At 57.2% G+C, this 23,927-nt stretch overlaps 1 protein-coding gene across 1 annotated transcript in view; it reads right to left on the reverse strand.

Moving 5' to 3' along the window:
• POLE (DNA polymerase epsilon, catalytic subunit) overlaps positions 1 to 23,927 on the reverse strand; it is a 33,406-nt gene continuing 9,479 nt past the window's right edge. Inside the window, exons 15-48 of the mRNA XM_062010321.1 lie at positions 23,603 to 23,710; positions 22,742 to 22,870; positions 22,266 to 22,368; positions 22,025 to 22,171; positions 20,881 to 21,026; positions 19,339 to 19,487; positions 18,870 to 18,962; positions 18,461 to 18,605; positions 17,819 to 17,976; positions 16,143 to 16,338; positions 15,221 to 15,435; positions 14,859 to 14,961; positions 14,598 to 14,678; positions 14,407 to 14,529; positions 14,103 to 14,321; positions 13,655 to 13,864; positions 12,391 to 12,534; positions 11,929 to 12,069; positions 9,483 to 9,636; positions 9,293 to 9,399; positions 7,551 to 7,727; positions 6,471 to 6,694; positions 4,723 to 4,943; positions 4,063 to 4,267; positions 3,452 to 3,625; positions 3,085 to 3,210; positions 2,258 to 2,390; positions 1,956 to 2,154; positions 1,736 to 1,867; positions 1,435 to 1,628; positions 1,020 to 1,220; positions 614 to 739; positions 398 to 487; positions 1 to 182 (exon numbers count right to left, since the gene is read on the reverse strand). Of these exons, the coding sequence (XP_061866305.1) occupies positions 69 to 182; positions 398 to 487; positions 614 to 739; positions 1,020 to 1,220; positions 1,435 to 1,628; positions 1,736 to 1,867; positions 1,956 to 2,154; positions 2,258 to 2,390; positions 3,085 to 3,210; positions 3,452 to 3,625; positions 4,063 to 4,267; positions 4,723 to 4,943; positions 6,471 to 6,694; positions 7,551 to 7,727; positions 9,293 to 9,399; positions 9,483 to 9,636; positions 11,929 to 12,069; positions 12,391 to 12,534; positions 13,655 to 13,864; positions 14,103 to 14,321; positions 14,407 to 14,529; positions 14,598 to 14,678; positions 14,859 to 14,961; positions 15,221 to 15,435; positions 16,143 to 16,338; positions 17,819 to 17,976; positions 18,461 to 18,605; positions 18,870 to 18,962; positions 19,339 to 19,487; positions 20,881 to 21,026; positions 22,025 to 22,171; positions 22,266 to 22,368; positions 22,742 to 22,870; positions 23,603 to 23,710 (5,187 nt within the window). The 3' untranslated portion in view covers positions 1 to 68. The remainder of the gene's footprint in view (positions 183 to 397; positions 488 to 613; positions 740 to 1,019; positions 1,221 to 1,434; positions 1,629 to 1,735; positions 1,868 to 1,955; positions 2,155 to 2,257; positions 2,391 to 3,084; positions 3,211 to 3,451; positions 3,626 to 4,062; positions 4,268 to 4,722; positions 4,944 to 6,470; positions 6,695 to 7,550; positions 7,728 to 9,292; positions 9,400 to 9,482; positions 9,637 to 11,928; positions 12,070 to 12,390; positions 12,535 to 13,654; positions 13,865 to 14,102; positions 14,322 to 14,406; positions 14,530 to 14,597; positions 14,679 to 14,858; positions 14,962 to 15,220; positions 15,436 to 16,142; positions 16,339 to 17,818; positions 17,977 to 18,460; positions 18,606 to 18,869; positions 18,963 to 19,338; positions 19,488 to 20,880; positions 21,027 to 22,024; positions 22,172 to 22,265; positions 22,369 to 22,741; positions 22,871 to 23,602; positions 23,711 to 23,927) is intronic.

Genomic DNA, 23,927 nt, shown 5'->3' on the forward strand with positions numbered 1-23,927 from the left:
ACACAGCCAAGAGGGTCCAGGGCCCCTCAGTGGAGGATGTGAGAGCAGAGCCCTGGAGCAGCCCCTGCTCAGGGCCGGAGCTGGGGGTTGGTGCTCAGCAGCCACTCGATGGTTTCCAGCAGATGGGCCATGCCGTAGTGCCGGGCGATGTTCTGGAAGATGCTGATGTGGTCCATGAAGGTCTGGGGAGAAGGGAGGAGGAAGGGAACGAGGCTGCCCGGGAGCCTGGGGCAGGAGGGGTGGCCAGGCAGGGCCAGGAGGGTAGAGGGCAGGACAGCAGGTCCCTGGGGTCAGGCAGGTAAGAGGCAGAAGAGGAACAGGGCACTAAAGGGCTCCTAGCTGTGCCTCTAGCAGCTGCTGGCACGGGGCTGGGTGAGGCAGGAGGGTGCAGGCATACCTGGGAGGAAATGGTGAGGGCAAAGTCTCCAGCACAGCTGCAGTACACAGGCATGTGTGTGTCCTTCACACCATGACACTTCCTGCACACCTGGAAGCCAAGGAGCGTTAGGTGGGCCAGGAGACAAGGCCAAGTCCCTCTGCCAGAGGCAGAGAGAACGTGTCCAGCCTCAGGCAGCCACAGGGAGAGAGGCAGAGCAAGCAGTCCCTCACTCACCAGGTCCTGCAGCACAAAGGCCATCAGCTTCTTCTGCAGGGCTTCCAGCAGCGCTGCCTCGATGGCCCCGGAGTCGTACTGCGCCTGGCAGCTGGAGCAGACCCAGCCGGGCAGCACCGACCCGTCCTGCGGGCAGAGGGGAGAGGGGTGAGCACCAGGACCACAGGCACTGCGATGGGGAAACTGGCTTCTGGAGAGGACAGAGCATCAGCCAAACCCAAGAGATGCTCAGACCTGTCCCAAGCATCTAAAAAAGGAACTGAACAGCAAACGGCCTTCAGGTGAGGATGGTCACCAGCAGCAAGCCGAGCTGCCAAGGGCTTGCGAGGGCAGACGGGTGATGTGAGTGCCCAGCCTCCAGCATTGCCACGCTGGGGCTCTGGTGTCCCCAGGGAAGAGGCTGCACCTGGGAGAGGGCAGGGTCCTTGCACAGGTCCAGGTCCCTGCAGAAGTTGCAGTTCCTGCAGATGACTTCAGGGAGCACGTAGGAGCGACAAGGGTCCCGAAACTGGGCTTCGTCCGAGAACTCGCCCACCTCGACCAGGCGCAGCAGGTCCCGGCGCAGCTTGGTCACCTGGTTGGTCACGTTGGCATCCAGGGACAGCACCTGGCAGGAGAAGGGCCAGGTGAGCAAACCAGCAGAGCAGAAGCGTCCTCGCCAGCACAGCTTGTAGCCTTACGGCCTCTGATGGATTCAGGGCAAGACAAACTGGTTGTAGGTCACTGCTGGAGGAAAGCTGCAGCAAAACCTGAGCCACGGACAAGGACTCGGAGCCCTGATGGCAAACGTGCAGCAGAGGCGCCCGGCCCAGGCTGCTGACCTTGCAGACGTATTTGATGAACTCCAGAGCCGGGTTGTTGAGTGGCAGGTAGGAGCCAGGCAGCACTGGGAACATGTCTGAAGGCTCAGTGGCATTCCTGGAGCCAGACATCTTCTTCTGGATCTTCTGGGTGATAGTGAAGAAGCTTTGGGTGAGCTCGTTGGCCACGTAATCCTGTGAGAAGGTGATCATGCCTGGAGAGACGGAGCAGGGAGCACTTGAGCTGGCTGGTGGCAGATGCAGACAGCAAGGCAGGCGGTTCTCTGCCTGTACCAGGGCTGCCCCGTGGCCTGGCACTCACCAGGCATGGCCCCCATCTCTGCCAGCACCTCCTGGGACACCTGGCTGGTGCTTCTCCTCTTGATGGGGGTGCTCCCAGGGGCGTTGCGCCGCAGCTCCTCCTTCATGCTGTGGTACACTGCCACGATGTAGGCTGGGGAGACACGGGCAGGCCTCGAGCTCCAGCCTGTGCCACCACCCTGTAGCCTCTCCCTGGCACTGGGGAGCCACAAACAGCTCACCTGACACGATCATCAGGAAGTAGCTCTGGCAGGAGGCGGCCTGGGGCAGGAACTGTGCGATGTTCCAGTTGTTCTCCAGCAGCTCTTCCACATTTGTCTCCCCTTCTGCCTCCTCTTCTTCCCCCACTGCTGCCTCCTCGCTGTCCTCTTCCTCACTGTCCTCTTCCTCCTCCACCTCTTGCCTCTTGCTGGTGTTCTCCTGGAGCAGCCAGTGATATCACAGCGATTCCTTGTGCCCAGTCAACATCTCTGTGCCCAGCTCAACCCCCAGCACCCTGCTCCTTATCGTTCCTGTCTCTCACCTCCCCATAGTGCACACGAGCATCCACTTTTCCCTTGATCCCACCATAATTTGCTGGGTCCATCCAGAGCAGGAACTCCCAGCAGCGGGAGAAGGAGATGGTGAGAGAGTGAAAGATTTCCTTGGAGTGGATACTGGAGGGAAGAGACTGCAGTCAGCATCTGCACCCTCCAAACTTCAGAGCCTGCTCTATGGGACCCTGTGGGGAGGGGGTGGTGCTGGCAAGGAGAGAGGGGGTTCCCCTCTCCCATCCAGCCTCTGGCAGGGACCCCAGGAGAAGCCACGGCCAAGGGACCTTGGCTCCCTATGCTTGTGTCGAGGTGCCTGTACCATGGCTGGGACACAGAGACCCAGACAGAGAATGAGGTACTTGGCACCCCAAGCTCTCCTGAAGGTCTCTTCTGGATTGATCCTGTGAGTATTCTTGGAATATTACTTATCATGGAATCCCAGAATGGTGGAGGCTGGAAGGGCCCTGCAGAGCTGCTGCAGCCCCAGCCCCTGCTCAAGCAGCTTCCCCTGGCTCAGGGGGCACAGGAACGTGTCCAGCTGGGTTTGGAGACCTCCCGAGATGCAGCCTCCACACCCTCCCTGGGCAGCCTGGGCCAGGGCTCCCTCACCCTGCTTACAGAGGACTTCCAGCTAAGGGACATGGCACCAGGAGAACTCGGAAGCTTTGTTCCTTCAGTTACTTGGCCCAAGACTAATAACAGATGAAACAGAACTAATCCAGTGCTGAGGCCTGTCAGAGGGCAAAACAATCAGCACGTCCATTCCTGTGGGCAAGCCCTGCCCAGCCCCAGCCCCAGCCCCAGCCCCAGCCCACACCTGCTGATGATGTAGTGCATGTAGCTGAGGGCGTCCTCGATGCGGCGCTTCCTGGTGCACAGGATGACGCGGTTGAAGTTGGCGTAAACCACGGAGGAGCCCAGGCGCTTGAACTCAGCCACCAGCCTTCGGGAGGGCAGAGGGACAGGGCTCAGGGGCAGGGAGGCACAGCCCAGGAGCAGATGCAGCCCAGGGAGCACGTGCTGATCCAGCAGAGCCAGGGCACGAGCGTGCTGGCAGTGCCGCGCAGGGGAGCCCAAGCCACTGCCCACGGTGAGGAGGGACTGTGCGTGCCGACAGCATCCCAGTCCCTGCCCCTGTGCCTGGCTCTTCTCCGTTCTCCAGCCTCACTCCAGGCCCCACTTACTGCAGGAAGAGCTTCTTCATCATGTTGTGGAGCGTGCGGTGCAGAGCCGGGTCATAGAGCAGGGAGGAGGGCGAGCGCAGCCAGCGGTAGAAGTGAATGACCTGGTTGTCTGCGTAGACGTTGTGATACTGTGTGATCTCCTTCACCCAGCTCACCACCATGCTCTTCAGGATCCTGCCAGGGAGGAGAGAGCAGCATCACCCCACCAGCCCCGAGTGGCTCCTTCCCCCTTCCAGACAGGGCCGTGGTTTTGGACACGCTGGAGGACTCAGAGTGCCAGAGCAGAGACACGTGTCCCGCAGCACATGAGCCACAGGGCGCCTCTGTAGCCTTGTGGAGCACCAAGAAAGGTGAAACAGAAAAGGTCTTCACCAACGTCCCCATAGGTCTGCTGGCTGAGCCACCAGGCAGCTCTGAGCCCAGGATCTTCACAAGTCTGACAGACACCTGCCCTGCCCTCGAGACCTGAGGTTTTATTTAGAGGACCCCACAGGCCCCATTACTGTACGAGTCTGGGAAAGGCTGAGAGGAAGAGAGAAGCAGGATCCCCGAGGGGACCTGCCAGGATGGAGAGCAGATGCTTCACCCCCTGCTGCCCCCTTGAGCTGTACCTGAAAGTGTTGGAGCAGAGGGCAGTTTCGTCGTAGCTGGCCGGGATGTTGGCAGCCTGGTTCCCTGTCACCATGTCTTCCAGGGACGCCTGCTGTATCACATCAAAGCTGATGCTCATGCTGGAGCCTCCTTCCATGTCATTTACGTGGTGGGACTGCAACACTGTGTTTACAGCCAGGCTCTGGATGTCCAGTTCCAGACACACTAAGAGCAAACACAAGGTCTTGGCAGCCAGGCAGGGCAGAGGACTGACCAGGACACCCTCCCTGCCCCTCTGCCACAGGGGCTTTTCACAGCTCTGAGGCTGGTCCGTAGCTGCTGCTGCACTGAGTGAGGAGCTGCTCTCACAGGTGGGGCTGTCCCAAAGGGGAACTTCCAACAACACTTGGACTTAACGACACTCTGGGGACCACCACTTTTTTGTGGAAGCTGCCACAGAGGAGCTCAGAACTGACTGTCCCTCATGCTTCTTGTGCCTCTGAGAAAGAGCTGTCCCAGGGCCAGCAGGGATGACCAGCGGAACCAGCCCGTCCTTGGGCTGACACGCCGCAGGACGCGCCCCTTGCCCAAAGCTGCCGGTGGCTGCCCTCGGGAGATGGAGAGCACATCCATCTCTCCACAGAGCAGTGTCCAGCTCTGCCTCCCTACCCCGTGCTCACCCGTGGAGTAGCAGCCAGGGTTGTTTATCTCCACAGAGGCTCTCTCATCAAACTCCATGACCAGGCGGTTGTCATCAGCCTCCTTCCCCCCCAGGTCTGGGCGGGCCGTGGGCGAGAGCCACAGCAAATGGTTGTGCCGCCGGAGGTGGCGAGAGAAGAACAGGTCGGAGCCGAAGGTGGAGATGTCGTCGGGGAGGTTCCCGATGGGGATGTGGTAGTACCTGGGCACAGGGAGGGGAACGCTGGCCGGCCTGGGCACGGGGAGCCCTGCCGGTGCCCTCGCGGGACGAGGCAGGTCCCTGTGGTGCCCCGCGGGGCACGGCAGCCCCAGGGGAAGGAAGGCGACAGCCCCAGGGGAAGGCGGCAGCCCCAGGGGAAGGAAGGCGGCAGCCCCAGGGGAAGGAAGGCGGCAGCCCCAGGGGAGGGAAGGCGACAGCCCCAGGGGAGGGAAGGCGACAGCCCCAGGGGAAGGAAGGCGGCAGCCCCAGGGGAAGGAAGGCGACAGCCCCAGGGGAGGGAAGGCGGCTGCCCCAGGGGAAGGAAGGCGGCAGCCCCAGGGGAAGGAAGGCGGCAGCCCCAGGGGAAGGAAGGCGACAGCCCCAGGGGAAGGAAGGCGACAGCCCCAGGGGAAGGAAGGCGGCAGCCCCAGGGGAGGGAAGGCGGCTGCCCCAGGGGAGGGAAGGCGGCAGCCCCAGGGGAAGGAAGGCGACAGCCCCAGGGGAAGGAAGGCGGCAGCCCCAGGGGAAGGAAGGCGGCAGCCCCAGGGGAAGGAAGGCGGCAGCCCCAGGGGAAGGAAGGCGACAGCCCCAGGGGAAGGAAGGCGGCTGCCCCAGGGGAAGGAAGGCGACAGCCCCAGGGGAAGGAAGGCGACAGCCCCAGGGGAAGGAAGGCGACAGCCCCAGGGGAAGGAAGGCGGCAGCCCCAGGGGAAGGAAGGCGACAGCCCCAGGGGAAGGAAGGCGGCAGCCCCAGGGGAAGGCAGGCGGCAGCCCCAGGGGAAGGAAGGCGGCTGCCCCAGGGGAAGGAAGGCGACAGCCCCAGGGGAAGGAAGGCGGCTGCCCCAGGGGAAGGAAGGCGGCAGCCCCAGGGGAAGGAAGGCGACAGCCCCAGGGGAAGGAAGGCGGCAGCCCCAGGGGAAGGAAGGCGGCAGCCCCAGGGGAAGGAAGGCGGCAGCCCCAGGGGAAGGAAGGCGACAGCCCCAGGGGAAGGAAGGCGGCAGCCCCAGGGGAAGGAAGGCGGCTGCCCCAGGGGAAGGAAGGCGGCTGCCCCAGGGGAAGGAAGGCGACAGCCCCAGGGGAAGGAAGGCGACAGCCCCAGGGGAAGGAAGGCGACAGCCCCAGGGGAAGGAAGGCGGCTGCCCCAGGGGAAGGAAGGCGGCAGCCCCAGGGGAAGGAAGGCGGCAGCCCCAGGGGAAGGAAGGCGGCAGCCCCAGGGGAAGGAAGGCGGCAGCCCCAGGGGAGGGAAGGCGGCTGCCCCAGGGGAAGGCGGCAGCCCCAGGGGAAGGAAGGCGACAGCCCCAGGGGAAGGCGGCAGCCCCAGGGGAGGGAAGGCGGCTGCCCCAGGGGAAGGAAGGCGGCTGCCCCAGGGGAAGGAAGGCGGCAGCCCCAGGGGAGGGAAGGCGACAGCCCCAGGGGAAGGAAGGCGGCAGCCCCAGGGGAAGGAAGGCGGCAGCCCCAGGGGAGGGAAGGCGACAGCCCCAGGGGAAGGAAGGCGGCAGCCCCAGGGGAAGGAAGGCGGCAGCCCCAGCACCTGCTCATCTCGAAGGCCTGGGAGAGGCAGGAGTCCAGGCTGAGGTAGTGGCGGATCATGCGGCGGGCGGCGTGGCGCTGCCAGTCCAGCACCGAGTAGCTGATGTCGTCCAGCAGCCGGATGGGGACCAAGGGGAACTCCTCCATGATGGGGATCCCGCTCACCAGCCGCCTCAGGTCCCAGTTGGACTGCACAGCAACCAGCGTGGGGCCTCGGCGCTCGTCCTGCGCCAAGGAGCAGAGGCTGTGGCCTGGGGCAGCTCTCCAGAGGCGGCCTCTGCTCAGTGGGAAACCGGCTGTGCCGTGCCCACAGCAGGGACAGCACTACCTCAGCACCCCTGCAACACCCACCGCCACGCAACTCCGGCTGAGTGCAGGGATGGAGGGAGACACCGGGGTGACCTCGCTGCTTCACTGCCCTAGACAAGCCACCCCGAGTGAGACAAAGCCCTTGAGCAACACCCATTTGTACCCCTGACCCTTGGGCCAGGGTGTTGGAACTGCTGCACCAGTGCCTTCTGTAGCATCCTCCCCTTCCCACGTGCCTGCATGGACAAGGTGATCACCGTGGGGACCTTCCTCACACCTTCACAGAATCACTGAACGGTGGAAGGGACCTTTAGAGATCATTCAGTCCAACCCCCCTGCAGAAGCAGGTCAACCTAGATCACATCAACATAGGAACATGTCCAGGTGGGTCTTGAAGCCCTCCAAGGAAGGCGCCTCCACACCCTCCCTGGGCAGCCTGTGCCAGGGCTCCCTCACTGAAACACTGACACAGTTTTTCCTTAGTTTCAATGGAACTGTTTGTGTTGCAGCTTCATCCCATCACCCCTTGTCCTGTTGCTAGATACAACAGAATAAAAAGTGCTGCCCCAACCTCCTGACACCCACCAGTGAGATATCTGTAAATGTTAATGAGATCCCCTCAGTCTCCTCTTCTCCATGCTGAACAGCCCCAGGTCCCGCAGCCTTTCCTCGTATGAAAGATGCTCCAGTCCCCTCAGCATCTTGGTGGCCCTTCACTGGCCTCTCCCCAGCACTTCCCTGTCCCTCTGGAGCTGAGGAGCCCAGAACTCACCTTGTAGCCCAGCAGCAGGCGCTGGACAGCCCTGTAGACAGCCTTGGGGTCAGTCTCAGCCCGCACTTCAAACGTGTGCTTGTCTGGGGGTAGCAGCTCCTCGCCCGCCTTGGCCAGCAGCGCGCTGCGCTCCGCGGAGAACAGGCTGGTGAGGTTGGGCATCTGGTTGCTGCGCACCTGTGCCCAAAGGGAACTGGCTCTGAGACATGGGGAGAGGCACCCCAGGCTGTGCCAGCCCAGAGGACGCTCCCCTCTGATCATCACAAGGTGCCTTCCACCAAGCCCTGCCAAAACATGGCAGGGATGTGTGGAGAAATCTCACAGTGCCTGACCTGCAGCACAGAACTGCAGGATGGTTTGGGCTGGAAGGGAGCTTTAGAGGTCAGAGAATCACAGAACCACTACGGTTGGAAAAGACTTTTAAGATCATCAAGAACCCCTCAGCTCACGCTGCCAGGCCCATCACTGAACTGACCCACGGCCCTCAGCACCTCATCTGTGTGTCTCTGAATAGCTCCAGGGATGGGGACTCCACCATCTCCCTGGGCAGCCTGTTCCAATGCTCAACAACCCTGTCAGGGAAAAAGTTCTTCCTACTCTCCAATCTAAACCTCCCTGGTGCAACCTGAACCCATTTCCTCGTGTCCTGTCATTCATCACTGGAGACATCGATCCCCGCCTCACCACAGCTCCGCTTCTGGTAGTTGCAGAGAGGGCTCCTGTCTCTCCTCAGGCTCCTCTTCTCCAGGCTCAACACCCCCATTCCCTCAGCCCCTCCCCAGCCCCTTGTGCTCCAGCCCCTTCCCCAGCTCTGTGCCCGGCTCTGGCCACGCTGCAGCCCCTCAGTGTCCCTGTGGCAGGGAGTGAGGGGCCCAGCACTGAGCACAGCCCTGGAGCTGCAGCCCCTCAGTGTCCCCGTGGCAGTGAGTGAGGGGCCCAGCACTGACACAGTCCTGGAGCTGCAGCCCCTCAGTGTCCCTGTGGCAGTGAGTGAGGGGCCCAGCACTGACACAGCCCTGGAGCTGCAGCCCCTCAGTGTCCCTGTGGCAGTGAGAGAGGAGCCCAACACTGAGCACAGTATTCAAAGGGTAAAACAGTATTTGAGGAGCAATCTAGTCAAATCTCACTGCCATAAGCAGGGACATCTTCAACTAGGTCACGTTGCTCAGAGCCCCATTCAATCTGTCCATGAATGCTTCCAGGAATGGGGCATCCACAGCTTCTTTGGTGACCTGTTCCAGTGCCCCACCACTCTCATTATAAACCATTTCTTCCTTGTATCTAGCCTAAATCTACCTGATTTTAGTTTAAAACCATTATCCCACGTCCTTTCACAACAGGCCCTACTAAATGTCTGGCCCCATCTTTCTTATAACCCCCATTTCAGTACTGGAAGGCCACAAAAAGGTCTCCCTGGGGCCTCCTCTGCTCCAGGCTGAACAACCCCAACTCTCAGCCTGTCTGCACAGGAGAGGTGCTCCAGCCCTCTGACGATCTTTGTGGCCTCCTCTGGTCTCACTGCAGCAGGTCCATATCCTCCTTACATTGGTGCCCTGGAGCTGGAGGCAGCTCTGCAGGTGGGGTCTCACCAGAGCGGAGCAGAGGGGGGGATCCCCTCCCTTGACCCGCTGCTCACACTGCTTTGGATGCAGCCCAGCATGCAGTTGGCTTTTGGGGCTGTGAGCACACGTTGCTGGTCACAGCCAGCTTTTCATCCACCAGCACTCCCAGGCTCTTCTTACCTTGTCCAGGACAAAGACGGCAGCTTTGCGCTGCGAGGGAATGAAGAGCCCCAGCAGTGCCCTGCTGCCCTGGGAGCTGTGGTACAGGTAGATGTGGCGAATGCTTCCTGAGGACACAGAGCACAGAGTATCAGCACCCGTGGCTGCCAGGCCCCATGTGCCCCCGGGCTCCTCTCCTGGGCTGCCTCACCTGGCTCCAGGTAAGAGAACTGGGCCAGCGAGCGCATCTCCAGGTGCTCAATGTCAAAGGCTTCGGCCTCTCGCCCTGCCAGGTGCCTGACAAGCTGCCTGTTGACCATGCACACACAGCCCAGCTGGATCAGGGCTCGGAGGAGGAGTGGCACCTAGAATGACAACAGCACAATGCCACTACTGAGCTCCTCTCAGGGGCTGCAGACTTAGAACGACACCTTAAAACCCACAGGTAGGACACAGGCAAAGTGCCTCAGCATCAGTTTGGTACTATCACCCTTGCCAGTGCAGGAGATACAGAATGGGTATCTTAATTCACATGTGTCCCTATCTAGACCCAGATCCCACCATCAGGGCCAGCAGCAGGTACTCTGGAGAACGTGTGGAGCAACACCTGGGCAACCCTGCAGCCCTGCAAGTTGTGGTTTGGCATTCCCTCGAGACAACAGCTTCATCTGAACCACCAGACAATCTGCACAGTGGCAGATCCACCCCTGAGTTGCCCTGTTTCTTTAACCCTACAGCTCTAAACTCCACTGCTGCAGAAGACTCCTCCTCAATGACTTGCTGTGGGACCTTATCCCAAAACACTGAGAAACAAGAAGCACTCCTTGCCTAATCATACTTCCCTCATGCCAGTTTTCATTTTATAGACCCCACTACAGCCCATTCTCCTTTAGCAATCCAAAGCATTCATGTGTCTCTAAATCCCATCCTTGCAAGGAAGCTGTTCCCTCCCTCACATCATCATTTTCCTCTGTTAGTCCTGCCACATTTTTTGGAGGTCATGCTCATAATTGTAAAGATCAAGACAGATCTTTCCTTGCCCAGGACTGTGTCCAGCTGGGTTCTCTGTATCTTTGAGGATGGAAACTCCTCAACGCCTGGATCAACCCACTTGACCACCCTTGCAGTTTTTCTGATATACACACCCACATTTCACTTGGTGCCCACTGCCTCTGTTCTCTCCCTGGGCACCTGAGGAAGAACCTGGCTCCTCTGCTTCCCTCCTCCCATTGAAGAGATGCCTTGAGCCTTTTCTCCTCCAGGCTGAATGATCCCAGTTTGCTCAGTCTTCCTTGATCATCTTCCTTTCAGATCTTTCAAAACAGCTCCATGACCCTTGCTTCACTTCAGTTGCTAATTTTAATTTCCTCTTATCTATCTGCTTCTTGATTTTACTTAGTTCCACTTTTTAAACATTATGGCAGTGGAGAGGCCTCAGGTTTGCTACCTGAAGATCTCCTACAGATCAGATGGATCTGTGCACGTGCCACTCCCAGGTGGGTCTGTGCACGTGCCAGTCACTTGGGCAGAGTACTTACTTTTGGGCACTACTGGTTAAATGAAGAGTTGTCCCACCTCTACCCAAATTCTGTACAAGCAAAAATTCAAGGTGACTAACATCGTTCCCCACTGTGATCTTTTCCAGGTTATAACCAAGCTGAAGTCTCCCAGCTTTGAGCTGCTCTTTTGGCCTGTGCAGCCTTTTGCATCTCACCAAGCACTTTGTAGCTAATGGCACCGCCGCTCACACCAAGCCTGTCCTGCTTTTGACTTTTAATCCATAGCAATTCTACGCTGCATTTTAGTGGCAGATTCACTTGCCTAGTGCTTTTACAGCTCTACTCTTACAATGGTGAAACCTACACGGCCACTTCCATGTAGGTCAGGTCCTTACACTACAATAACTTCTTGATTAATTCTTCAGCAGCTCAAAACCTGGTGACAGACCAGTGTCCTCATTAGAAGCAGGCCAGTTTCCCAGCTTTGCTTTCAGGCTGTGAGCATTAATAGCACTGGTAAACTTAATTTTGTCTTGATTGGTTTGTACTGAACTTCCTTTAGGTTGTTTTTGCTCTTCCTGAACTTTCAAGTTGTATCTTACTCTTCTTTCTGAAGCTCTGAGAACTTCATTTTAGAGGACAGGGCACCCAGACCTATGTACAACTCCACACAAATTAAGTCTTCCCTCATCCTTACTGTGAAACAGAAAGGATAATCACAGAATAGCAGGATGTGGAAGGGACCTTTAGAGATCTCCAGTCCAACCCCCTGCCAAAGCAGGTCCCACCTAGGTCAGGTCACATAGGAACGTGTCCAGGTGGGTTTGGAAACCTCCTGAGAAGCCTCCACACTCTCCCTGGGCAGCCTGGGACAGGGGTCCCTCACCCTCAAAGAGGTATTTAAGCACCAGGAGGCTGGTCCTAGATTGGTTTAGAGGAAGATCACCCTTTCTGCTTAAATGCCTTCTTTCCCCAAAGTTTCTCAACTCCAAATAAACCAAGGCCCCTTTCCCTGACATTGCCTTAAGCCACGTGCTGATCCTCAGTACCTCTGCCCATCTCAATGTGGGTGTATCAAGTGCCTCCCTGTGCCACTGGCACTCAGACTGCCAAGCCACCACGCAGCAATCCCTAAACAGGAGCAGCCAGAGGAGGTACCTGTGTCTCATACACTCCCTCGATGTCCGGAGCAGAGAGGTCAGCGTTGATTTCGTTGATGTGCTCTTGGTACATGTCCTCAGGGACGGAGTACTCGTACAGGTTGTACACCAGGTTGGAGCGGGGCAGGATCCTGTTCACCTGCCGAGGCAAGGGACGGGCTCAGGGGGCACAGCACGGACCGGGCACTGCTGTGGTCTGAGCCAACCCAGCTCCCCGTGCTCGTCTCAGCGAAGGAAATCACGGCGTTATGCTCGTGCACATTACAAATGCCCATGACACAGCTCTTGCTTTCTGGGCAGGCTGAGATCAGCAGAGGGACCAGGACTGGGTGCAGCCCGTATGTAGAGCGGGAAAGTGAGGCTTTGCAAGGCAGATGCCTGTAACATCTGCTCGCAGCAGCAGAGAGCCTTATCTCCCCACAAGCAGCTGCTTCCCCTTCCAGAAGGAGCAGATCCTCACCCTCCTGTAGGCCGCTCCCTCCTCCGGCTTTGGGATGCGCTGGTTAACGTAGAAGACGCGGGGGATGCTGAGCCTGATGCAGTGCAGGTCAGTGCCAATCACAGCCCACAGCCTGAACAGCCCAGGCTGGCTGGTCTCAGCGATCTGCAGGACACAGGGGTGCAAAGGCAGCGTTTGCAGGGAGATCCTACACGTCATTGGTGCTGCAGAGCTCTTGGACATGAGAGCAGGGGGCTTCGAGTCATTGCTCTCAGCACTGGAGTCCCCATTTCTGACACTGTCCCAGGGCACCATGGAGAAAACTCCGTGTGTGGGGCTGGCCAGACAATTCAAGTTGATCCTTGATGTCAGTGAAGTCACTCTGACATCCTGGACCAGCCGTTCCATCTCCAGCTCGTGCTTGCACAAGGGCTGCCTGCAGCTCTGAAGGCAGATGAAGTGGCTGACAAAGGGCTGGGCTCAGACAGCCACAGCACAACGAGGCTTTGTGAAAAAGCCTCAAAAACACCACCCCACCTCTGCCCCATCTGGCTGCTTTCAGGTGCTCCTGGAGTCCTGTGTCCACCACAGGCACACTCTGCCTGGCTCCCCAGTGCAAGAGAGACCTGGACATACTGGAAAGTCCAATGAAAGGTCAGAAGGGTGAAGAAGGGACTGGAGCATTTTTCATATGAAGAGAGCTGGGGCTGTCCAGCCTGGAGGAGAGGGAGCTCAGGAGAACTCATCAAAGTGTATCAATATCTGAAGGGAAGTGCAGAGAGGATGGAGCTCAGCTCTTCCCAGGGGCGCTCAGTGGCAGGACCAGTAGCCATGAGCACAAATTGGAACGCAGGAGGTTTCCTCTGAACATCAGGAAATGCTTTTTCCCTGTAAGGGTGATGAAGTCTTGGCACAAGTTGCCCAGGGACACTGTGCAGTCTCTGTCCATATTCAAAAGCCATCTGGACACCGTCCTGGGCAGTTGGGTCTGGGGGACCCTGCTTGAGCAGGTGGTTGGACCAGATGGACCTCAGAGCTGCCTCCAGCCTCAGCTGGTGTTTTCGTGCTTGTGTGGCCGAGTGGGAGCTGTACACACACATCCCAGACTCCCCACCAAGAAGGGCCAAGTGGGCTCCTGTTTCCATACACACACGCACGAGCCTGAGACTCGCAGCCCTGCTTGGCCGGGCTCAGCAGCCCCTGAACTGCAGCAGCAGAGCACAGACGCCGCCAAGGCGAGGCTCGGAGCCCAGGCTGCCCCCCTGGCACCTGCCCTCCCCGCTACCTGCACGATCTGCCAGGGCAGGTCCAGGATGCTGCGCGCTGTCCTGCGCAGGAAGCCGCTCAGCCCCTTGGCGCCGCTGTCCCAGCCCGTGCCCGCAGCCGTGTCCGTGCCGCCGTGCTCCAGCCGCCGCCGCTTGCGCCGCTCCCGCCGCTGCTGCGCCTGCAGCTCCCACTTGCGCTGGTGGTAGCGCAGCCACACCAGCCGCTGCTCCTGGCGGGGGGCAAGGGGCACGAGTCGGCACACAAACCAGCACAGCGTGCCCAGCACCCCCCAGCACTGCAACACAGAGCCGAGCCCTGCCACTGCCCAGCCCCACAGCGTGTTCCTGCCCCTGGTTACGTCTGTCCTCATAGTCCTGAGCTGTGGGTGTGCAGAGGGTTTCGGGACACCTAGCTCACTCCTGGAGGCACAGCCCCAGGGCACCTCCTGCCCAGCCTGCTCCACGTACCTTGGTGGTGCCCAGGGGCGGAGGAGGCCCCAGGATCTCTCGCCAGGACTGGGACAGCTCTAGGTACTGGGATGTCTGTTGGCTTTCCTCTGCTGCAGGGACTCGCTTCCGCTTACTTGCGATAGGAACCGGTGGCTGAAGGCTCTTGGCAGCCCCAAAGTCTTCAATGTCCCCAGTCTGTGAGCTGGACATGCCCTCTGCAGCCCGGCTGGCCAGGACCTGAGGCGAGCGAGGGCACCAGGAGCATGTGGGTTGCAGAAGAGCCTCACCAGCACAGCCAGCACCTTTCCCTTACCCCCTTTACCTGTTTCTTGCCTTGCAAAGTGAAGAGCTCGTTGATTTTCTTCTGTTTGTACACATCATTCTTCTCCAGGAGCTTCTTGTGGAGCCAGTCTGGGTGCCGGACCCGCGGCACTGGGTTCTTTACCTGGAGAGCACCTCCAAATCACACCGAGTCCCCCAGCTCGAGCCCTCCTCCTGCCCCCTGCCCCGTACCTGCTGCAGGGCTGCAGGGATGGTGATGATTTTCTGGATGGTGCTGCCCAGTCTCTCGATGTAGTAGTCCCAGTCCAAGATCTGTGAAGAGGGCAGAGCAGCAAGCAGCAAAGAAAGCTGAGCCAAAGGCCACCAGATGCAGGTTCCAGCATCTCCCCAGGACCCCCAGCCCCAGCACCCTGCTTTGCCAGCACGAGCAGCCAGTGCCCAGGACCAGAGCCCGTGCCAGGGCCAGGCCATGGGCAGGGATGCCCCGCTCACCGCCCGGATGTTGAAGTCCTGCAGCGAGGGGCTCTTCAGCCACTTGCGGAGGTAGTGTTTGCGCACGCTGGGCTCAGCCTGGAAGATGGCGAGGGGTATGGCCCTGGGGAAGGCAGAGAAGCACTCGTTACCTGCCCATAGGAAGAGCTCAGTAGCACACAACCCCCTCTCCTCCCACCCCTGCAAGACCCCTGAGTAGCGGTGGTGCAGCGTTACCCAATGCTGGGCTCACTCATGGGCTGGGCCAGCAGACAGGGGATGCCTTAGTCACATTGCCCCTGCTCAACAACCTCGTCACCTTGCCCTTCCCCTCTCAGTTGCCTCCCCACTGTCCAAAGCCCTGCCCCTCAAGATGGGGTTACCTCTCGGTGACTGGAGATCCTTCTGGCTTCTTGGAAATGATGAAGCGGCAGCTCAGCCCTGCATCCTTCACCATCTGGTCACCCAGGAACTCTGCCAGGCGCTTGGCAGTGCTGATGGATGTGGACTTCTGCTCCCCATAGTCCTCCAGCTTGCGTGACATGGAGCGGTTCTCAGAGATCAGCTCAAACAGCTCTGAATCGGGCATGTTGGCAGCCTGAAAGCGAGGGAAACCCACCACATCTAGCAAGAACCCAAAGATCAAACCTTGCTGCTGCCAGGCACTGTGAGTGTCTACCCCCAGTTGGTCTGGGGAGCCTGGGAATTGCTCCCTCTTGTAGCTGCCAAAGTGACCTCTTGAAGAGAGAGTGTGTGGCTTGAGGCTTGTGTGGCTTGTGTGGCTGGGCTGTGGCAGTGCTGCTTTGCATTGTGCATATAAAGTCGTTGGGCTCACTAAGACCTTGCACAAGGCCATTGCAAAACTGAAGGGCCCAGCCAGGCTCTTGGTCCCTCTCACCCCCTGGTTTCTTGCATTTTCTCCACTCTCCCCAGTTACTGTACAGCTGATGGCTCTGTGCTCCTCATAAAACACCCCACAGGCAAGTGGCTCTGTCCTCCTCTGCCACAGCAAACGCCCTTAGCCAGCCTCCTGGGGGGATGAGAGCCACCAGACCAGTTCCATGAAGGAGATGACTGGAGGACACCACTCCCGCACAGCTACAGCTGAATGAAGAGCCCTTGCACTAAAAAACACTGAAGAGCATCCCTAGAGAACCGAAGCAGCAGAGAATGGAAGTGACTAGCAGTGGCACAGCAGACCACCTGCTCTGCACAAGCCAAGTCCACCCTCCCCCAACAAGCATCCAGGCAGCTCCAACACCCGTGTGGCCCCAGCTCAGGACGGATGTGCCGAGCTGTGCTTACCTTGCTGTACAGCACATCCAGCCAGTAATCAGCCACCTTGGCCACAGAAGCATAGACCTCCTCCAGCGTGCTGCCTTTCAGAAAGGCCTCAAACACAGAAGACTGGAAAATCTTCACCAGCTGCAGCTCTCCCCGGCGCTTCACCTCAAACCCCTTCAGCTCAGCCAGGGACCCGTCCTCGTTGAACACCGCGTACCTGAGGGATGCAGCATGGGCAGAACCTGCCCTGTGCCACAGGACACGGCCTCCAGGAGCCCACTGGTGGGTCTCCTGCCATGGCAGCTCTCCCTTCCCCCCATCCCATGGAGCCATCTGTGGGTGCTCAGCACCAGAATGAGCTCAGAATATCTAGAGCTGCTCCCTCAACCCTTTCAACCGGGTCTGCAGAAGCATGTCAGCTCATGCTCCAGCTCATCCAGACTGACTGGGAGAAGGATCTTAATCACACAGAAGTAAAGGGCAGGAGGCGGGAGCCTGAGTGAGGAAGTGGAGGAAGATATTAGGAAGAGGTTTAGTGAAAAGAAGGAAACTTTGTCAGCTCAGATGCTGGCAAACTAGTTCAGAGGAAAGGATGCAGCTGTGGCAGGACTAGAGGAACACTCCTCCCTCTCTCCTTTTCTCTTTTTTTTTTTTCATTTCTTTGCATCTCACAGCCCTGCCAATTATTTGTGTGTCTCAAGAAAAACCTTATGGGAGCACCAGCCAAGAGAAGAGAGGGGATGCTCACACCTACATCACTTGCCCTGCCCTCCCCCTACCTGACCGTGTTCCTGGGAGCACAGGCTCCTCCTCAGCAAGGATGGCGCCTGCCAGCCACCTCCAGGTTGTTTCGTTTGGAAAGTAACCACCTAACAAATGCACTTGCTAACACCCCCAGAGTACAAGGATCCAAGGGGCCCTGACATAACAGTCCCACGAGCAGAGCCCACCCTGTACTTTGCAATGCCTCGAGTCCTGTGGCAGAGACTTACGGCTTGCAGAAACGCACTGGCAGGAGACAGTGGATGCTGGAGCTCATCCACTGGAGCATGAAGCACAAAGAAGCACAGAGCTATAAGCACAAAGGGTGTTGAAGGGCAGAGACAGCATTTTTTGGAGTCAGACTCAGGTCTGTAGGCACTCCTCTAGCTAGTTGCAGCTGCTCTAGTGCACGTTCCTATTTAGGAGGCTGCAGAGAAAGCAGTGAAGGCTGAGCACAACTACCCTACAATGTGATAGAAATGGCAGGACCTGTTCCTTATTCCAGATGAAGAAGGAAGGAAAAAGGTCTAAGACAAGCATTACTGGAGGTCTGCAAACTCCTGAGAGACAGAAAGGCTGGAACTGGTGAGTTCCAGATTAGGTTGAATATAAGCAGTATCAGAAGTCCTCAGAAGGAAAGGCAAAGTCCTCCTGCACACCTCAAAGCCAACCAGTAAGCCTGTGTCTGGCCATCAGGTTTGAGAAATCATGTTTTGCCATCATCTTCTAAAATGTAGTGCCACAGGTTGTCACTGGAGGCAGGTGCTCAGCTGCACTCAAAGACAGCTGGTGTAAGGAGCTTGCCATTTAAAGCCAGTGAATCAAGGATGCTGCCAGCTCCAGAAGCAAGGACCAACGTGCTTCACATACATGAAGGGAGACCCTCAGTCTGTTATCCAGAGAGAGTGATAGTACCTCAAGCTTTGAAATCTCACCTTTTCTTCAGCTTCTTGCCCTCCTCCTTGGAAGCTGGGAGGATCATGGCCAGGTATGGTCCATCCACTTCAAAAAAGATGCTGTTCTCCGAGCGTGTGACATAGGTGAGAGAGGCTGGGTCCTGCAGCTCCTGGTACTGATGATTTGTGAAGCCTTCCTACGGGCACAGTCCCAGGGAACAGCTTCATTCAACAGCCTGGCTACTTACACCAGGAGATGCACACCCTGCCCACTGAGCACATCTCTGAAAAGCTACAACACAATCCAGGACTCAGAGATCAAAACATCTGATCTACATGTTGAGAACAGAAACACTTTGGACTCTGGAGTTCTATTCTTTTGTCTTACAGAAGCTGGAGCAAGCAAAGGACAGGATTGGACCTTGCTCCAGTCTGGGCTCCCAGCCTGCATAGCTGAGCATGCACCAGCCCTGGCCCCTTACACACCACTCTGCTGCAGGGATATCTGAGCCTCTCCCTCTGCTCAGATGCTCCCCAGGACGGAGAGCTGCTGTGCAGCATGCAAGGCCATCAGCACCAACACTACACAGAGAGCACAGATGGAGGAGAGGCCTCCCTCGTCAGCCCCCCAAGTCCTTTGCCTCAGACTGCAGAGCTGGCCTGGATGGGTGCAAGACTCACCTTCACCAGGATGTTCAGCATGGCACCTGGGTAGGAGATTGTCACCTTTGGCTTTTTGGCATCGGTTGACTTGATGACAAAGTTCTCTGGGAAGCTGTTGGGGAGGACACACCAAATCCCATCGGTATCCAGTTCCAGAGGTCTCCTAAGGAAAGAGAGAAGGTCAGTATCAGGAGGAGAGAGCATGGTAGGTGAGGATCGCCTCTGTGTTCCCCACAGTGGCAGAGGCAGCCTGTTGCCTCCACCCTCCAGTTCCTTCTGCAAAGCAAACCCTGACAATGTAACCGAACAACCATGGCAGTGTCAGAAATCTGACCCTTCAACACCAACTGCTGGAAGCTCAGGTGTTTGACATCCTCCCACATCTGTCACAGATGCAGGCCTCTCTTCCAGCTCAGCACACACTCACCCAATCTGCTCGATCAGTTCCCTGGCCTGGGTGATGATATTTGCTCCTGTGAAGCAGACAATGCCAGCCATTTCCATTGAGTACCAGCGAGCCCTGTGAGCAGAGGAGTCCAAGTGAAGAGTCTTGAAGTGCTCCCTCCCAAATTCAGCTATGTAAAGGGCAGGAGGAGCTCCAGGGGAAGACAAGCAGAAAGCACATCAGCACTGGCCCTTGGTAGATTGTTCTCCTTGCCCTACTTAAGATGCTTCAGAAAAGCTGGGCAGCCACCAGCAGACAAGATTCCCATCACTCACACCCACCACTTAATGCGTGGAAGAAGTCTCCAGGATGAGAAGCCGTTGGTAGGAGCAAGAGGAGAGTGTTACAGACAGCATCCACCCTCATCCTGATGCTTCAGAAGCAGATGAAGCAAGTGTTGGCCTCCCTAGGACTATCCCAGCTTCCAAGGGGCCCCTGTGGGGACACTCACCCTTTCCGCATGACGTAGCCATAGAAGGAGTTGAGGATGCACTTGTGGGCCAGCTGCAGGGACTCATACAGGATTTCCATGTTCTTGCAGCGCTTCACTTCAGAGGCATCTCCAGTCTCCACTGCTGCAGACAGCTTCTTCTTCCACACCTGCAAGCCACAGGCAGAGTCAGGACAATCCCAACCATCGCTGCTGGCGATATCCCACCGGTTCTCCCACAGTCCCAGGATGGTTTTACATCTCTAGGAGAGTATCTATGCCAAAGACCAGCAGCATGAAGTAAACGTTCCTTTTCTTTTGCAGCACAGGAGGAGCTGGTCAGGGTGACTTTGCCACAGGGTAGGAGGGACCTGCAGCACCAAGCCTAATGCTGGTGGTGCTGATGAGAATGGGAGCAGTGCCAGCCTGCATCAGCTGTGCTACACACATGTGCAGGCAAGGACCAAATCTTGCCTCCAGCAATCAATGAGGCCTGGATAAACCAAACTGCCTCTGTACAAAGAGCCTCTTGGCCAGCTCTGTGATTCACAGCAGAAGAAGCAGCTGTAAAGCAAACATTCACTAATTAAGTCACATCATTGCCTTCCACACACTCAAAAAATAACACTCCAGTCTCCTCTAGCATGAACCTCAACCAGCAGAGAGATAGAACATTCTCCTTGAATCAACTCTTCCTTAACCAAAGATCTAGGCTTTGCTTCTCAGCTTGTCTCTTGTCTCCATGTAGGAATACTGTGTCCAGCTCTGGGCCTCTCTATACGAGAAGGACACTGAGGTGCTGGAGAGGATCCAGAGGTGGGTACCAAGCTAGGAAAGGATTTGGAGCATGTCTCAGCTGAGGAAGGGCTGAGGGATCTGGGGCTGCTGAGCCTGGAGAAAAGAAGGCTCAGGGGAAACCTTCTCACTCTCTACAGCTACCTGAAAGGAAGCTGCAGCGAGGTGGGGGTCGGTCTGTTCTGCCCAGTGACAGGCAACAGAAGCAGAGGAAATGGCCTCAAGTGTCACCAGGGGCGGTTCAGGCTGGATGTGAGGAGGAATTTCTTTGCTGCCAGGGCTGTCAGGCATTGGAAGGGGCTGCCCAGGGAGCTGCTGGAGTCACCGTCCCTGGAGGGGTCTCAGAGCCCGGTGGGTGATGCACTGAGGGCAATGGGCTGCTGGGTGATGGGGCTGGGACAGAGGCTTAAAGGGCTCCATGGGCTTAAAGGGCTCTGCCAGCTGAAATGATTCTATGATTCTAAGAGCACCTCACATGGAACCCTGTCAGGTCAGACACATCACAACAGAGACCAGCTGAGGATTTGCTCAACCCAGTGAGAACTGGAGACGCAGCTCTGTCTCCAGCAGCACCCCAGAGGCAGTAAATGCCACGGCAGCAGCTGCTGAAGATTCAGCAGTGAGTGGCCACAGCTGCCGGGAGCTCCACCATGTTCCTCTCCACTAGAAGTCTGGGCAGAGCAATCCTTTGAGGCTCAGGCTGTCAGTGCAAGGTGAGAGGTCCCCAGCCTTGGCAAGACAAGTGAAACCAGAAGCTGGTGTTGGTACCTTGTGCAGCCCCTTGAATTCGTAGCGGCGGTCCCTGAAAGCTCGCACCGTGTCCACATAGAAGGAATTCTCTCGCTGGCAGATGGTGGTGACTCGTTCCTCCACCTTGGTCACGTGGATCTTCTTGTAGGCCTTGCGGCAGTAATCTGGCCAGGGCAAAAAGCAGAGGGAGCTTCTCAGGGATGGGTGAGGGATGAGCACAGTATGGACATGGAGACAGCTAAGCATCAGGCACAGGTGAGTGGGAAAACAGCCCTGCTGCAGTGGGATGGGAAGGAAGGAACCAGCACCAAGAGAAGCAGCACCTTGTGAAGGAGAAACAGGGACAGGTCAGGGAAACAATGTCATCACCATGCATATATGTTCCTTATGAGGACAGGCTGTGGGACCTGGGGCTGTTCAGTCTGGAGGAGACTGAGGGGGGAGCTCATTAATATTGACAAATATCTCACTGGTGGGTGTCAGGAGGTTGGGGCTGCACTTGTTTCTGTTGTATCCAGTGCCAGGACAAGGGGTGATGGGATGAAGCTGGAACACAAACAGTTCCAATTAAACATAAGGAAAAGCTCTTTTCCCTGTTTGAGTGAGGGAGCCCTGGCCCAGGCTGCCCAGGGAGGGTGTGGAGGCTCCTTCTCAGGAGGTCTTCAAAACCCCCCTGGACACGTTCCTGTGTGACCTGATCTAGGTGGGAGCTGCTTCTGCAGGGGGGTTGGGCTGGATGAGCTCTAAAGGTCCCTTCCAAACCCTTAACATTCTATGATTCTAGTATATGGCCCACCCACAAAGCCAGGCTCTGCCACAGTCATTTGGGTGATTCTGCTGAAGCAGCTGCACTCCACGTTTCCCTTTCTTTAATTAGCAGCCTTCTGAAAAAAATGGAGCTGTTTGTGTTTCAGCTCAAATTCATGGCTCTCAACAGACAAAAGGAGAAAGGCTGACACAAGACAAGCACCGGTGCCTGGACCCTCTCTGGGAAGCCCCCAGGAGCCTCTGGGATCCTGGAGGAGCTCTGCCAAAGCATGGCCTGAGACCAGACCCAGGCTGAACCAACCCCACTGCCGTAAGAGAGGTAAGGCACGGTGAGCCCGCTCTCAGTGCGGCTTGCAGAGCACTGCTCCAGACCATGACACTTCTTTTTCTTTACCTGCCAGGCGTTTCTTCTCGTACTTGGCCTGTTCTTCCCGGGAGAGCTCGTGGAAGGCTCGGGGTGCTCCCTCAGGGGACAGGGGAGGGAACTTCTCTGACTCCAGCTGCTGCTGGATGCGGTGATACTCGCTGCGGCTGGCGGGCACTGCGGAGGGGGACAGCGGCCAGTTTCCCAGGGGACCAACTGGAATTCATCCCCATCCCTGTGGGCTGGACTGCATGGTCCTTACTGTACTTACTGAACTCTCCTCTCCACTGCCAAGTCATGCGGCGCTGGCAGTTGGCCCCCGGCTTGTTGAAGTCACAGGCAGCACACGTGGCCTCATCCACCATGGCTGAGGGCTGGATGCAAGGAAGAGACACACAGGTGTCAGAGGGGACAGGCCTCTCCAAAACTCATGCCAGAAGAGGCACTGGGTGGGAGAAGAGTATAGCTGTGAGCATCATAGATGGCACTGGGAGCTCTCCTTCCCTCCTGGGAGCACAAAACCTCAAAAACAACAGCTGGTTTTCAGGGAAGAGTCCCATCTAAAGTTGTGACTCAGCCTCTGTAGACTTGGCATCTGTGACAGCTTGATTGAAATTCCCAGCCAGCTTTCTCTGATTCCCATGTACTGAGCAGAAAAATCAGCCCTTGGTGTTAAGGGGATTCAATCAGAGGGACCATCAAGGTCATCAAAGACAAATGAGGAGAGATGAGATTGGTGTTACTCACCTGCAACCTGTTGGTCAGAATGATGTTGGGGTACATGGCCCCCACATCTAGATGGTAGATAAGAGGACACTCAATTCTGTTTGGAACCTCCTTCAGGGAATTCAGCTTGACCTTGATTTCATCACAGACCTGTGGGGAGACAAAAAAGTGAAACTCAGATAGAAAGGAGTTAATGAGTCAAATATTTCTTGATCTTGGTCCTTTACTCCTTCTCAGGGAGTAAACCACTGACTGGGGGAGGATTTAAAGGACTAAAGGAGCAGCATCAGGGACTCCTTGAGCACTAGTACTTTAGGTTTTGTCCGGGGTAGGCTTTATCTGTTCACGGAAGGTGTGAGCAGCTGCTTCCTAAGGGTACTCCATTGAGGAATTTTCAGTGCAAATGGGTTAATGGAGACAACATGAAAGACCAGAGTCCCCAGTCACTGACTCATGATGCTCTCCAAGAAATTCCAGACTATGCTGTGGAGAAGGACAACCTGCACTTTGTAGCAGATAAGATGTGGGAAACAAGAGAAACGTGAGTATTGAGAATATTTGATACTTACCTCTTACTAAATCCCTTCCCATCTCTCTCAGAGCCTTGCTCCTGACTGGACTTGCAAAGGGAAAAGCAGGAACTGCATCCCTCAGCCAGGGCAGAGACCCCAGATCCCAGGCCTGGGCTCCTGCAGGTGCTGGCTGGGACTGGTGGAGGGAGCAGCTGCTCATAGCATCCTTAAATACCAACCACTCTGTAGGTGCCCATAGATGGGGGCTTGGTCTCTCTTCTCCATAGAGCACAAAATGGGCCTAAACACACACTTTAAAGCCGCAGCTTAGTCCTCCCTGTCAAGCCCAGTTGTGTCCCAGCTGACATACCTCCTGGAAGTTGGTGACTTGGTCCAAAGGCAACCTCTCCTCCTCCTCAATGGCGTGTCGCAGCGTCTTCTCCACATGCTGCACCAGGAAGTCGAAGGCAGCAGGATTCTGCAGGTACATGGGGAGAGCACTGAGATCACAGGCAGCTATCCCTGCCTGCAGCTCCTGCCCTGCTGCCTGTGTTCCAGCCTGGCCTGGGGAGCCCTAAGCAGGGCCCTGCAGCACAAGGCAGCACGTGGAAGCAGAGGCAGGGTCTGGACCACTGACACTGGGTCAAAACAGCAAAAAACTAACAAAGGGAAGAGGCAAGGGCAGGTAATGAGCA

Source organism: Colius striatus, chromosome 17 (assembly GCF_028858725.1).
Source record: "Colius striatus isolate bColStr4 chromosome 17, bColStr4.1.hap1, whole genome shotgun sequence".
Taxonomy (NCBI): Eukaryota; Metazoa; Chordata; class Aves; order Coliiformes; family Coliidae; genus Colius; species Colius striatus.